The 15554-nt window shown below is 42.7% G+C and overlaps 1 protein-coding gene across 2 annotated transcripts in view; it reads right to left on the bottom strand.

The window, feature by feature from the left end:
• Positions 1 to 9303: 9303 nt before the first annotated feature.
• INO80 (INO80 complex ATPase subunit) overlaps positions 9304 to 15554 on the bottom strand; it is a 64284-nt gene continuing 58033 nt past the window's right edge. For both annotated transcript variants that reach the window (XM_030948819.1, XM_030948820.1), the window contains 5 exons: positions 15100 to 15188; positions 14143 to 14298; positions 12893 to 13052; positions 11868 to 12077; positions 9304 to 11278 (listed from right to left, as the gene is read on the bottom strand). In XM_030948819.1, the coding sequence (XP_030804679.1) occupies positions 11061 to 11278; positions 11868 to 12077; positions 12893 to 13052; positions 14143 to 14298; positions 15100 to 15188 (833 nt within the window). In that variant the 3' untranslated portion in view covers positions 9304 to 11060. The remainder of the gene's footprint in view (positions 11279 to 11867; positions 12078 to 12892; positions 13053 to 14142; positions 14299 to 15099; positions 15189 to 15554) is intronic.

Consider the following 15554-nt stretch of genomic DNA (forward strand, 5'->3'; position numbering starts at 1 on the left):
CATCTGTTACAGAACTGCAGCTGGTTGTATGTAGCACATGTTATTCCATATGTGTCAGTCTGCTCCTCAAGAGACAGGCTGTAATATGGATTTAATTACCTACAGATGTTTCACAGCTAGAGGAATAGCAAGAGATAGAACCCCCAAAAAAGCCTATGACTGCTGCAGGCCAGCCCTGCAGCTGGAGCTGCCATGTGTGGGAGCCTGCGGAGGCCGTGCTGGCCGCGCTCCCCTCGCAGCAGCAGCAGCAGCAGCACCAGCACCAGCACCAGCACCAGCAGCAGCAGAGGCACTTTGTGCACATGAACACAGGGTGCATCAGTCCTGAGAGCACGGCTGGCTTGGTCACAGCCTGCTCTTAGCTCCTGCCACCAGCAAAGCTGGGAGGGAAAAGAAAGCAGGGGAAAGAAAGAGGGTCTGCTGGGTGTACAGCTACACCAGCACAAGGCAGACACTTTGCATGAAGTATCCAGGCGTGGCCACCCGTGTGCTTTGACACTTCTCCAGGTAACACATTCCAGATAGTTCAGCACCAGAATGGGGGCACAGCTGACATGTCCCAAAACCTGGTAGTCAGTCTAGGGCTGAAACTTTAAATGAGGTTTTATCACATTCAGTGCAGTAATTTCAGCCCAAAGGCAGGAAGGAAAGCAAACGAGCAGAACTTGGATGGGAGATGTTCCCTGAGTCAGACTTCTTTCTCACTTTGATGCTGCCAGTTTTCACAACAGGGCACAGACTTCAGTAGCACCAAATCCAAATGTTTTTTAGAACTCAAGGACTGATGCAGCATAAAAAAGGACAGTCCCAGTGCATGACTGAGCAGGGATGTGCCATCAGCACTCAGCCCAGCTCAGTACAGAATCAGTCCCTGTGCATGGGAGGAACAGGAAGGGATTAACAAAATTGATTTACAGTCAAGCTGTGGAAAAACTACACTTGCAGCAAAACTAGCTGCTGCTCAAAGCACTTAGGAATTTCCTACTAACTTAGTTGCCTTGGCTTAGGTGAAAACCTCCCTGATTTATATGCTGTATTAAAATTATGAGAGAAGCCCCTTGTGGGTTTGAAGGAGCCTTGAGCTCTGGAGGGGAGGGAGGGTGGAAGGAAGTGGGCATTCTGGGCAGCACTGGGGAAGCTCTACATGCTTTGTTTACAAACCCTGTACACTTTTTGTTTGGCTTTTGGATGGTTTTTATCCCTTCTCAACTCCCTTTTCATCTCATCATAGTGCCAGCCACACTGATGAGTGTTTATGCTTGTGAATTCCTGAAGCACAGCCAGTACCTTGAACTCTAGAGAATGAGACTGAAATAACGTAAAAGGTCAGGGAAGTTCAAAGACAGAGGTGCTGTTTTCCTAGCTGGGGACACCACACTGTTCCCAGACCACGCTGGGCTGCTCTGGGAACACAAGAACAAAGAAAGACCTCTCTCTTATGTCCTCCTGTTTACGCTGCTTTTTGCCTCCCTCACCTCACTGCTTTAAAAGGACTCATTTCCATGAAGCTTCAATTAAAACCACCAGGGATCAATTTGGCCTAAGCCTGACGACTGAGACACTTGATAGCTACCATCACTTAAAAGTCCTGTCACCAAAGGAAAGGGGAAGTTTTTATCCCACTATCCAAATTCTGCTGGCTCACATAGCAGGAGGAAGCCCCAGAGTGCTGCTTTGTCCACAAGCAGGTATCAGCTATTGAGGCACCTGGAAATCTGTAAGAGTTTCACTCACAGAAAGGCAACTCAGAGGGTGACTTTTGGAGAGTTTGGAGAGGTTTCATGTACCGCGCTGGTTAGCAAGCCTGAGATTCAGAAACGTGATGAACCTGCACCTGAGCTGGCTGGGCACATGCTGGGTACGTGCAAGCAGAGAGCTCTGGCACAGCACACCGGGCACCTGCCCACGCTCTCACTTCCAGCTGCAGCTGCAGAGCGGGGCTTCCCTGCCACCTGCACACAGCACCGCACCATGCGCTCACTGCACAGCGCCACACCCGCCCCAGTGCCCTCATTCACGGCCGAAGGGAGGCTGGGAATGGTCCGGGATGGCGTGAGCTCTGGGTTTCACTGCCTTCTGGCCTCAGCTCTCTGCTTTGCCTTAAACTGAGCCTGAGGACAGAGAGACACCAACAGCACAGACAATATGGAAGTCATTTCACAGACGCACATCCAGCCCACTTACAGCAATTGGAACTTGTCTGCAAACGAGCCGCCTGGGGGGCAACCAGCCAGCCTGCTGATACTAAACTCTGTCTACACAAAGCATATGTGACATTTGAAAACACTTAGAAAACAAACTTTTAAAAGCAGCTTTTTATCCCCTCCTTGGTGGACGGCGTACCAGCCTTTCCAAACCCCGAGGCAGCGCGCGATGCCATGGGAAGGAGGGAGGCAGGGAAGGAGGGAGGCAGGGAAGCAGGGAAGGAGGGAGGCAGGGAAGGAGGGAGGCAGGGAAGGAGGGAGGCAGGGAAGCAGGGAAGGAGGGAGGCAGGGAAGGAGGGAGGCAGGGAAGCAGGGAAGGAGGGAGGCAGGGAAGGAGGGAGGCAGGGAGGGAAGCAGGGAGGGCGCCGCGCTGCCCGGGCCAGCGCTGGCACGTGTGCTTCCACGTGTCACAGCAGCGAGTGACAGCCAGCGCTGCCAGTGACCTCCCAGGACTGCGGCTGAGCGGGGCTGGGTGTGCTGGAGGTGCGCAGGGGTGCGAGATCCTGTTACAGACAGCTGGGGTCAGCAGCTCTGTCCTCGGGGTGCTTCTACTGGCGCCATGGGCTGAAATCTCTCACTTATTCTTGTTTTCCAGTGAAGTACTCATTTCTTTAAGTAAATTGAGCCAAAAGTATGCTTCAAACAGCTAGCAGGTTCTTTGATTACACATTAATTAATTTCAGATTATACATACATTCATTCTTTGCTCTGCTTTATAGGAATGTGTTTTACTTCAAGTTGTTTCTCCCCACAAACACACAATCCCATTTTAAAAGAGGGAAAAGTGAAGGAGTGCCCAGCTCCCCACAGCGATGACAGATGCTGCTTTTCATCTTTCCTTTGACAGCAGCTGTTAAGAGACTCAATTACCTCTGGACACGCTAGGCAGGAGCCAGATGAAAGTGTCTCTTGCTGCTGCACAACACAGTTGATTCTGGAAGCATTTCTGTCTCTCAACTACATATATACTGAATCTATTTCTGGGAATATATCCTATAATTTAAGGGCAGATGAGTTCAGGACTGAGGAGAAAAAAGTAACTGTGGGACTAGGCTCATTCAGAATAAATACCCACTATTTTTTTTCCCAGAGGATTGCTGCCTGATTTCAGTTGATGGGAGGGCCTTAAAAATGAGCAGCAGCTCAATTCCTTTTTCTCTTGTATATATTTGTTTATGCCTTCATGCACACAAATGCAGGGGGACTGTTCCCTCCCCACTTTGACTTTTCTCTGGCAAATCACTATAGCAACATCTGCACATCACTGTGGCACCTTGGCAAGCCTAAATTCCTCTTCATGAGACCTTTGTGAAGAGGTGTAATTTCTATTGTACAGATGGGGAGCTGAGACATCAAGAATATGATTTCAGAAGCATACAATGACTTTCAAAGCACATTGTGAAATATTGAGGGATGATGTTTTTCAGAGTACTGGGAACTGTACACCGGGTGTTCAGTGATATCACACTGGAAAAGAGACAGTGTGTGCTCCTGTAATCAGCACTACATCCTGATGCAAACATGCAAGAGTCATCTCGTATTTTCATGGATACTCTTATGTTTGCAGTTGTTCAGTGAGGATCTGAGTGGCTGCAAGTTTAGTGATTTGCTCTCAATATTCTTAAACTTTCACATACCAAAGCAACTAAAATTTAAGCTCAGCAGAGAAACATTTTTATATAGCTTGGAGTGTTTTTGCTTTATAGGGATCACTCAAATTTCTTGCAGTATCTCAAGCTCTTTTACCTGCTGACAGTTCCAAACTTCTCACTTGTGTTAATTCCTATAACATCTCAAAGATGAGATCTGGTCTAAAGTAAAAATTTAAACATTACTTTCCCCATATGCTATCAATTATATCATTGCAAGGCAGAGCTGGGCTTCTCTAATCTGTCTGTGAATATTCTACCAAACCAGTTCTCACTCTTAGTATTTAGTTATTTGATTCCTGACAGACACAGTGATACAAACAACAGCAAACTGCAGTGAAACCAAATTATGTTAATTATACAATATATACCCCTGACTGCATATGCTAGCAGCAAGTTATCAAAGCCAGGGAAGCTGCAAAGCTCATGATTGGTTGTTTCAAAATAATGTAAAGAACTTCAAAGCAGCCAATAAAAGGAATTGTCAGGACTTCCAGTCCCATATCAACACTGTTTTAGAAACCTCCTTGAGCATTACAGATTCAGAATCACAATGTCAGTAAGCTTCCAATTAGTCAATTGGAATTGATCTCTGAATGTCAAATTACTTGAATACTAAGAAAAAATTTTCTTATTCTGCTAACCAGATTAAATAAGTATCTCACTAAAATTATGACTGCAAGATAGTTACAGTAATTTCTTCCAAACTCTGAACACGCAGAGAATGATGAAAGACTGTAGTCATCTGGACAAACAGACATTATGAAGCTGAATTACTGTGTCAGGGGCCCTTGAAATCCAGAGACTGAAATGTCCCATTATGCACCTTTAGAGCTATTTTGTAATCCACTTCAACAAAAATAGTGTCCCTGCCCATGGCAGGGGGTTTGGAAGTAGATGATCTTCAAGGTCCCTTCCAACTAAAACGTGACAGTTATAGCTACATTCTATAATTCTATAAATACCACAGTACTGTGATTGTAAATAGGATTAAATCAAAGAAAAATCTAGATTAAATGGCAAGAAGAGGGAGGTCTGCAGGAATGCAGCCATTGTTCACACGAACTCTTAAGACGAGGAGCAGCAAGAAAACAAGACTCAGAAGGGCCCTCCCATTAGCACCCATCAGATACATGGAGTAACCCCCCAAAACAGGTTTTTGGCTGTTAGTTTTCAAAATTCTCTAAAGGTTCCTATAGCCTGAACATCTCTTGTTTCCCCTGCTTGCAAAGGAAAACTTGGGAGCTTTGTCACAGACAATGAAGTGTCACTCAAGGGTGTGTCGGGCCACGTGCCATTGCATTTACTGTGCAGCAGCACGCTCCGCTGATCAGCACACAGCTAATTGCAGTCATACGCCAAAAGCTTAATGTAGTTTAAAAAAAAACCCAAAGCAACATTCAGCCTACTACAGGTGAAATTGCTGACTCTCCCATTCTTAAAAAAACCCCATCAGCCTCCTCCATAGGCTGAGTGAAATACAGACAGGCATTCTGCGCTGCCGCTTCCAACTGACTGTGGAGGGCAAGGGCTGCCAAAGGTGACTGCTTTGGAAGCACTTCTGTGAGGAACTCAGATGGGTTTAGACCAATCCTGATACAAGTTTTGACTTGTCTGTGGAGGAAAGTTACTTGAATTACAGAAGACTGTGAATTGTAGAATAGTTGTTCCCAGCAAATGTGAATGTTCTTCCTCAGCAAAGAGCTTACCTAGGAGGGGAGTTCTTCGGGAACACGAAGAAGCATCATAAAACCACTTGTCTACACAGCAGCTGCAAAACTCTAAAATGTACTCACTAAAATGAATAAAAATGAGAATTCCTGTGCTTTAACTCTACTGTAACATCAAGGGAAACTGTAACACCACACTTGAAAAGAAACCTGAAGGATGGTCACCTGAAAGACAGATGACATCTTACCATGGTATGGAAGGAGGGCTCCCACCTGTGATGTATTTCTTCCTAGAGGAAGACCCAGTTGGGAAAATGCAGGGATACATCAGAGGAACTACAGAAATAGATGAGAGGTCAGATTAACAGGATTTGCTTCACCTAAGAGAAGAGCATTTCTTAAAGACATCTAGTGAAGAAAGCTGCTAGTTTCTTGTTATGAATAAGAAAATTTGAATAAATTTAACAAATAGTCAAAAAATCAGTTTTGTAAGACAATCCAAATCAGTAGTAAATTTTCAAGTAAATTCCAATCTCTGAGCAACAGTAAGAGTTTTTCTTGTAAAGTCCTCACAACAGAGGTGCAAGGCATAAGGGTCATACATTTAAAAGTTAACACTTTAGACAGAAGCTTTTGCCCTACCAACCAAAAGCACTAGAGACAACACATGGGTCCTAAAAAGAGTTGGATAAGGTTGAGGACAGGGAGGAAAAAAACAGCTGCTTGCAAAACAGTCACAGAGATGACAAGGGACACTGTAGTGCTTGGAGGTTTAGCTCACGTGGTCACCTGTTAAGTACAACAGACCTAACAGAACCAGCAATACTGACAAAGAAGGAAGAGACAGTCCATGGGAAACTCAAGAAGACACAAAAGTGGTGTTCCAGTGTTTTCATCCCTCATTCTATCAGGGATGCTCATCAGCTGAGGAAGGAAGGAGTCATTGTTTCATACCTGAGTACTGAAACACTTCCTCATGCTTAGGATGCAAAAGCATTCCCTCATATGCCCCTAGAAGAGCATTCTATAAATAGAGTACAGTACAAAATGCCTGGAAGGCCCATTAGCTTTTCAGTAGCTTCACTTTTCTGAAGGGGTAGGCAGGAGTGAAGAGGAGACTGAAGCTGGAGGAAACCCAACTCATCTTATCATGCATTCCTCCATTTCAAGAGGCATTTGTTGGATGCTTTTCAGAGGAGCACATGCTAATGTGAGTGCTACAAGAACAACTTGTTTACTCTACAGATCTGCTGGTTGAATCTGAGAGCTGGGCCATCTGTATTGGCCTAATGGATGCCACTGAGAGAAAGGCTGAATCATCCCTTCCCCTCTCATTCACTGCTGTGCAACTGGGGCAGGCTGCAAATAAAAAATAAATCCTTCACAATTCTACGAGTATAAGATATGATTACCTTTATTTTGGTACGTATTTCTCAGTTATACTTCACATGCAAGCAGCATCCCTTTGGGTAGGGAACTACAAATTGTTTTCCAGCCACTCCAACAGAAATTTCCAGAGGACAGCAGGGTGTGCACCACCATCCCTCCTGAAGCAGGAAGGGGAGCACAAAACATGCCTGTAAGGATCCCTGAGAGTTATAATGTGTGTTTCAGACTGGAGAGTCAACAAAAAAAGAAAGATGGAGGCAGAAGTGAGAAGCTGAGGAGCCTGTAAGCCTATCTGGGAGCAGAAGCAGGCCAGCTCACCGAGAAGACCAGGACAGAACATGCAGTGCAGTGGTCACAGGGCAGCACTTCCCAAACTACACTGATCCACATCCTGCCCCAGAGTGATTTTATCAGTTGTGCTCTTCCTCCTCTCAGCTGCCACTAGGCTGTTCCTGAGCTACAATCAAAGTAGTGCAGATCCCTATTTTTGCTGCATGGAGCTTTTCCCACTGAGCTTTGCGTGCCTCCTCCACTGGGAAATGCTGCTGAAGGAAATACTTTGGGGATATGGAAATAAAGCAAGATACAGCTCTAGGCAGACAGGCAGCTTTCTACAAAGGGGGCACAAGACAGCAAAGAGCAGGGACACTGTGGTGGGGAAAGCATGCAACAGAGGGGGGAGAAGGCACAGAAATACACTACATTTGGACAGTGCAGCAATAATATCCTAAAGGGAAGAATTAAAGCAGTTCCCGGTTTAAACCATCCTGCAGTAAACTGCATCTCTTTGCAGAATAAGGAAAGGAAAATTAGTGGCTGGCTAATGGAAAGGACAGCAAACGTGAGCCATAATAGACAAGAGAAAATGCAAGCTAGGGGACAAAGGGTGTTCTGGGACCCTTCTGAACTAGACAACCCTTGTAGGCTAAACTACAAAAATGTGAGGCTGGGACACTACAGCACTTTTAAGTCCTAACTTCTCAGGACCTAAGAAAATTATCACCTTTAAATGTGTTCAATAGGAGCATTGATCAATGAACTGTATTTAACAGTTTTGTAGTAATCAGTGAGTAAAATGCTACAATCAACTAGCATGATGAATACGTGGCACTCCCAACATGCCCCAAACCACACTGACAGCTATTTCACTATTCCAGCTCATACACAAACTCAGTTCATTCAATCATTGTGTCCACCTTTAGCAAATACCTTAATCTCTTGGAGTAAAGTGAATTTCTCTGCCATTAATGCATGTAAGTGCACAGCACACAGAGTGAAAAGATGCTCAAATGAAATTATAAAGAACAAAGCTTCAGTGTGCACACCCATCTGCTCACTTCAAAATAACTGTTGCCCAGGTATTGATTACAAAACTACCTCCACCTTCTTAAAAAATTCCCAGTCTTTGTTTTTATAGCACTACTTCCTTCTCCAACACAAGAAATTAGACTAGGACAGCCATCACATGATTTTTCCCAGTTCTTTGATTACTATCACAGAGTCTTTTCTCCTATGATATATACTACCAAGAATGTTGAAATGTAATGTTTTACAGAAATTGAACTGAATATGATCTAGCAGTTCATTTATTTTACAACTATATTAGATCTTATTGAACTTCTTGGACTGACACAAACTGTGCAAGCAGATGGGCTACCACTGCTTTTGCCACAACTTGTGATGTCATTTGGTGTTCCTCTTGAAGATTAAATGATTTTAAATATTTTAAAATTTTTATTTATGTTACATTAAAATATATTTAATCATTTATTTTAGAAATGTATTCTAAATATATCTATACTCTTAAATAAATATTTTTATTTTTATATTTATCAGTGGTTTAAATATCAATAATTTAATCTTCCAAAAGTATAGTGTGTGACAGTACATATTACATTTTTGCAAGCTTTTCAAATAATAATTTTTTTTCTCTTCACTTTGGATTATAATCTAATGCAACTGTCTTGCAGTTTGGAGATCAAGACTGTGCATAAAAAAGTCCTTTCAACTCTCATTGGAAAGAAAAAAAAAAAAAAAAAAAAAAGAAATAACTATAAGAGAATAATGTCTCAACAACCAACTGTATTGAATTCAACCACTGAGGACCAGGTACTGTTTAATATTATAGTTGCTTCTGTTTTCTTGTGACCTGCTGCACACTTCCTCCAAAATTGATTATAAGGTAGTCAGTGAATACAAACATGGGATAAGAGTACAGTTGTAACTGAAGAAGGTTACAAACATGATACTTGCCAGAGCACAGACGCTCTAGAGCTTTACACTGAGCAGCGTTTGTCTCCAGAAGCACCTCCAGATGCACACCCCTCCATGCTCTCTTCCCTAATCCTCTCATTCATACAGCTACATGCATAAAAACCACAAAGACACTGATTTACATAAAATTATCTCACTCCATTTTATTTAAGATTTTCTCCTCCAGTTAGTAAAAGAAAGATGTGTCTCTCTTTATACATATGTACAACTTCAGTTACAAAAATAGACAGCACATTCAAAGAGAAAAAAAGGCTTGGCATTTGTCTGATTCCCTCTAAATATCATATATACATGTGAATAGAAGGGGAAGGGGGAAGTCTTCATGAGTTAATTAAACATCACCTCCCCCTCAATTATCCCCTGCAAATCTGTTCAAAAATCAATCTAAGCTCAGTTCTGCTATTTTCAGGTGTGCAAATTAGAGGCAGAACCAACAGGAAGCACTCGCTCTACACTGTAGGACGCCAGGCAAAGGATTTGGGGTCAGAAAAAAATTATAATAATAAAAAAAGAAATCATCTTCCACTGTCACAGCCCAGACCTGCAACTCAACTTGCTTCTCTCAAGGGATGAAAGTGCCCTGGCAGAACAGCCTCTTAATTCAAAGTGTGAGACAGAACAACTGTCCCACACCTAAATCTCAGTGCAATGCAGACAACGCTTACAGCAAAGCAAGGGGCTACGGGCAGGGTTTGTGCATCAAGAACGGGGAAGGAACAACCAGGGAACAAGAACACGGATGGGTGCTGGCAGCACTGCCTTCCAGCAGCCTCATGGGACACGGCTACTGCCCACACTGCAGTGAACTCAACCACGCCAGTATGTGTGATGATCACAGAGATGAAGGGAAAACACACTGCAGGAACAGTCAATGGGATGGCTGGGATATGAGACAATTTTTTTCCCCGGATTTGGCTGGAAGGGAGAATGGCACAGTTTTCTCTCTCTCAGGATTGCTTTTCATTGCTCCTCTCACATCACTGCAAGCTGCAGATCCATGCTCTGCTACAGCACGGTGAGAGGAGCAGCACAAACTCCTCCTCAACACTTCAGTTTTCCTCCTTCTCGAGATTTATACAAATAGAGCATTGTTTTGTTTCTAAGCTTTTAAGAGTTCTGCGCACCTCAAAAATGAGAGAAATCATTCTGAACACGGTGAGTGTTTGTGCTGATGAGAACTCTGAAATGCAAACCAATCACTGGCCTGTGGTTTCTTCCACTGTGTGAAGCAGAGGCTGTGCTGCTGCTCTCACGAGGCCTGACGGTGCTCCCTGTATTCTGCAGCTCTGAACATCTTCCTGACAAATGGTGCTGAAAAGAGTCTGCTCCCTGGAAGCCACCTGAGACACCTTCCTTTGAATTTCAAGTCTTTAAAGAACCCAGAGATCCACACCAGAAGAACCCAAGAATTTTTTTGATCATACATCATCTTCAGCATAGCCCCGAATTACTCCTGCATGTTCACTGACCAGCTGCGAGGACATAAATGTCTTGTGACTCTACAGGATTCTCCTGGGGTTCAGATACTGATTTCATAGGACAAAATTAATGCTGGGCTCCACCTCAGGCTACAAGAGAGGAAGTATACTGGTGTGACTTCAAGCACACACAGCTGCAGGACATTGCATGGAGTAGTTGAATGCTGTCTTACCCCAGACTCCCTTCCCTCCTTCTTGCAGTGTCTGCAAAGATAGTTTTTTGGAATACACATAATCAAAGTGCTCACATCAACCACCCACTCCCATTGTGCTTTGATTTTCTTTCCACATATGTGCTGGACAGCAACAAGGCATTTGTTAGCACGCCTTCAACTGGCAGGGTGGTCTACTCTGAAAGCCAACACAGTTCAGACAAGCTTTGGGGGTTCAAAATTACTACCGACCACCTGAGGTGTGGGCACCTTTGCTTTGCTTCCGAATTGAAGTTTCCGATATGAGACTGCTGGTCAGGTTTAAACTTTTGGGGGTCCCACAAATACTGTTTCCTTTGCTCAAAGGGGAGCTCAAGGGAGAAGAGGCGTTTGAAGGTCCAAAATCTGTAAGTCCGGAAGGCCGAATGATTGCTGTTTGTAGAGGGCTACTTGCAGACATGCCTAGCAATGGAAAAGAGAATCAAATTCTACATGAGCATATTATTCCACTCGTGGTTCGTCAACAGCAGACAATGGATTAACAATCAGTCCTAAGACCACTCTATTCCTGACTTACAACAGTTTAATGAAGAGGGATGTCCTTAAGACACAAAATATCTTACAGTTATACCCTGGGCTATCTTCAGCTGGTGTAAAGCTGCACCTCAATCACCATCAGTTTAGCAGGTTTTGGAATGTGATACTGTGACTTCAACATGATGCAATGCAGGAAAACCACAGCCATAGCCATGGCATAAACAACACTATCTGATCTGTCTGAATACCACAAAAAAAAAAAACCCAAACCAACAAAAAACAACAACAGGAAAAATATTTGGTGTAAGATAATTCAAAGGGCAGATGAAACTCAAGGTTATCTGAGGTAAAACTGGCTATCCTCTCACACCCTTACCATGTCACACTTTCTACTGCTTGGGTCTCAGAATATAATGGACAAGAAATACCAACAACACAGCATTTAAGCTATCTGCTGACAGGCTGCAAGCAGCCATCAGGCCAGCTCCCGCTGCCTGTGCCCTGCGCCACGTACCTTTGGAGACGTTGTAGCCATAGGCCGCGTATGCCGCCGCAGAGGCCGCCGCTGCCCCCGCCTTGGCCCCCGCCATGGCCGCCGCGCTCCCCGCTATCGACTTCCGGCTCCTGCCTTTCCCAGTGCCACCCTTGGAGCCGCCTTTGGGACGACCCCGGCTTCGACTTGACTGGCCTCTGGCAGCAAGAGATGTATCTTGCATTGAAACGCCTGAAGAAGGAAAGGATGTTAAACCAGTGACTCCTACAGTGTTCCACATGCCTCACCAGTGAGTGCCGCATCCAAGCTGCCTGCTAGTTACACCAATACTGCTCCTATGCGGCACTCACAGTAACAGGGACACTGCTAGCGAGCAGCGTCTCATAAAAAGAAATTATGTATACAAAACTTCACTCTTCAGCAACAGTATCTTAACTGCAACTACTTGTATTATTATGAATCCAACCCACAAAGAGGTGGAGTATTCCAAGTTCTACTTCACGATGATGCATTTTCTTGTTTGAAGACAGAGATGCAATTATCTTCCATCTGCTATCTCTAAAGAAACTCATCAAGAACTATGATTCTACTTATTTCACTGTGAAAAACTACAGTAATTAAAACCACTTGACATTATTTAAAATTATATTGCACTTGAAAAAAATTGTTTCAACCATCCACTGGAGATAAAAAACTAATTATTAACCCAATAGCAAATTCAAAGAAAAGCTTAGAGATTAATATTTCTGTGGTTGTCTGTAATTTGGTAACAAACATAAGAGTGAGAGCCCTCAATAAAACAGGAAGAAAGGACACAAGGTTTTGAAGTAACTAACATAGAAAAGAGGTAAGTGTGGTAAATGACAGACTATAAACAGATTTCCTATCAAATCAGAAGTAACTTTGCAATGAAAAGGCAATTACTTTGCCCCCAAATCTTGCCATCCATTCATATATCCTGGGTAGAATGCAGAAAACCTATTACTTAGCTATGCAAAGCCATGGTTTAATAAATGTTAGTAATAAATCAAGTCAAGAGTACTGACCATTCACGGTGTCTGAAACTGAGCCAGTAATGGAAGCAGGAGAGTTTGTTGCCCTTGACTGAGGTGCTGAAGAAGCTGGATCATCCACAATCACAAGCATATCATTACTGCTCTCATCAGGAGGGATAGAGCCCATATGTAATTCGCTGCTGATGGATATCTAAATGTGACAGAGAACAAAGCCATTAGCTCCTCATGTTAGGAAAGGGTACAAAAATAGTAAGATCTTCAAAACCGATACCATCACAAGTAATTGGTACTTGTTCTTTCCCATTTTCTCTACAATAGCAGCATGAGCATGATACATTATCTGCCTGATCACACCACACTTTATTTACAGGCTGAGCAGCAGTGAAGACCTCCACCCACTATTTAATTTCAATTCATGAAAATACATGTTAAGTTACGAAGCAAAAGACTAATGGGCTCAGCAGAGATTTAAGCAAATTGCTGTTCAACTGTGCATTTTCAAGTGCTAAAGAGAAAATAGGATTCTTCATCCACTACTACTGCTAATAAAAATCTTGATCAATAAAGGAACAGTACAATACAGAAATCTTAATTGACATGGCACAGAAAAAAATACATTTGCTGCTAAAACCACTTTTCAATTCTTTACACACATGTGAAGGAAAACAAGATGTATGCCACTGAGAAATTTTAACTTAAATTCCAGAGGAGAAAAACCACAATAATTCAGAACCTGATGCAAATGAGGAAGCAGAGACAGAGACACAGATGAGACTAGTGAGGGGTACTTGCAAAGACACTGAATGTCAATGAGCTATTTGAGGGATACTGTTTGGCTCAGGAGCAGAGAGTTCTTGCTATGGAAGATATTGTTATGGGAGAGGGCACATGGTTATAAATGTGAGCATGAGAAAGGCAAGGAAAAGGAACAAGAAAGCAGGACGAAAGTTAAGTGGGACTCCAGGTAAGAGTGGAAAAATTTCATGGACTGGAAGGGAGGAAAGTCAGGGGATAAATTTGCTGTAAGAAAAGGGAGGCAGAGAGTGAAGGAAGAGGGGAATAATGGAATGTCAAATAACATGAGGAGCTGTAAGGCAGCTTATTAGCAGCTGTTGCATTTTCAATAAACTACTTTCATTTGCATGATTCACCTTAAAGATGTGTCACTTCCCCATACACTCAAAGCTCTATGAGAGCTAAAGTACCAGACAGCAAGAATCCTACAAGATGTAGGGCCACAAGTGAAACACTATGTGGGTTAAAGCAGCAGGGAGTCTTACCTCACTGAAAGGACTGGGCATGGCAGAGTCTACACTAATGAAAGAGTCATCCCCATCAGCAGACAGGTTGGAGTTATCAGCTGAGGGAACAAATGGGATCACAAGGTTCATGTTCTCTTTCTTTCTCTTCCCATCCAATTCATCTTCCTTCTTCTTCTGAAATAAATGAAGTAATACCAGGAATGAAAAGGAAGTAAAACAGAAGAACGGGAACAAGCAACCCAAAATCTCAAAATCTAGTGCAGTATTTTAACTCAGGAATGCCATAGGAAGAATTTCCCAAAACAAGTTTCTGAAGGATGTGGTAACAGATCCCTTAAATGCTCCTTCTTTTGATTTCAGAAGGGTTTTGTTTGCTTTTCTTCAAAAAATAGCTGGAATGATGGAGTATTACTCTTACAAAATTACTTTGATTTCTAGTACCTTTTGGAGTGAGCTTGAAATTCTTTACCATTACACAAGATTCCAATTAATTAATGCAAAGCCTCCCCATCTTACAAACTGAGAATTTTCATAAACTGGTTTTGGAATTTTCATAAACTGGATTTGTTTGTTTTTAAACAAACTAATCTTCCCAGTTCCATAGAAGCCTCATAGCTGTATGGGATTTACCTGTGTTTGGTGCTTCCTTTACATTCCCCTTTTGTCCTTGCAGAACAAAATCTTAATAAAGTCATCAATTTAATGATCAGTTGATTGTCAGGTTTGTTTGGATAGGCAGTACTTCCCTATTTTTGAAGTTGCTAAGAGCTAAAATACAGGTAACTACGCATTATTTATTTTTAATATACCTCTTCTGTGTAAGGAACTGCCACAGACTGACTTTCAACAGCAAAAGCAAGAAGGTTTACTCATTAAGACTGCCTTGGCATAAAATGTTTCCACATTCCCTAACAGTGATCCTGAAGGCCTTCTGGTTCTATTACTGACACAGGCAACCTCTCTGTATCAAAGTACCTTCTCAGCATATTTTTCCCTTTTACGTTTACGTTCCTTCACACGATTTGTTTCTTCTTGCTGCCGCTTCTCTTCTTGACGCTGACGCACTGTTGGAAAAGAATTACAAAGCTGTCACCAAGATATTTCCTATCCTTTTATGAATCTTACAAGAAGTTCTTATTCTAACAGAACTGGGAAGAAAAGTCAGTTGTATTGAAACTAAAACACATTGAAAGCATTACTCCATTAAAATCATTTGTTTCCAAGTCACTGAAAAGTCTTACAGGGAAATTCTTCTTTCAAGCAACATGGAAGTCTATGCCTCTAACTTAAAAAATATGATGAAATACAGCACTTTTACTAAAACTTTTCTTGTCATGACCCACATAGTTCTTGTCAAAGCTCTGTCATTCAGGAACAAAGTAATGATCCTGAATGAATGCCAATAAAAACTTAATCACATCATCATGTCT

This window comes from Camarhynchus parvulus, chromosome 5, assembly GCF_901933205.1.
Source record: "Camarhynchus parvulus chromosome 5, STF_HiC, whole genome shotgun sequence".
In the NCBI taxonomy this organism is placed as follows: Eukaryota; Metazoa; Chordata; class Aves; order Passeriformes; family Thraupidae; genus Camarhynchus; species Camarhynchus parvulus.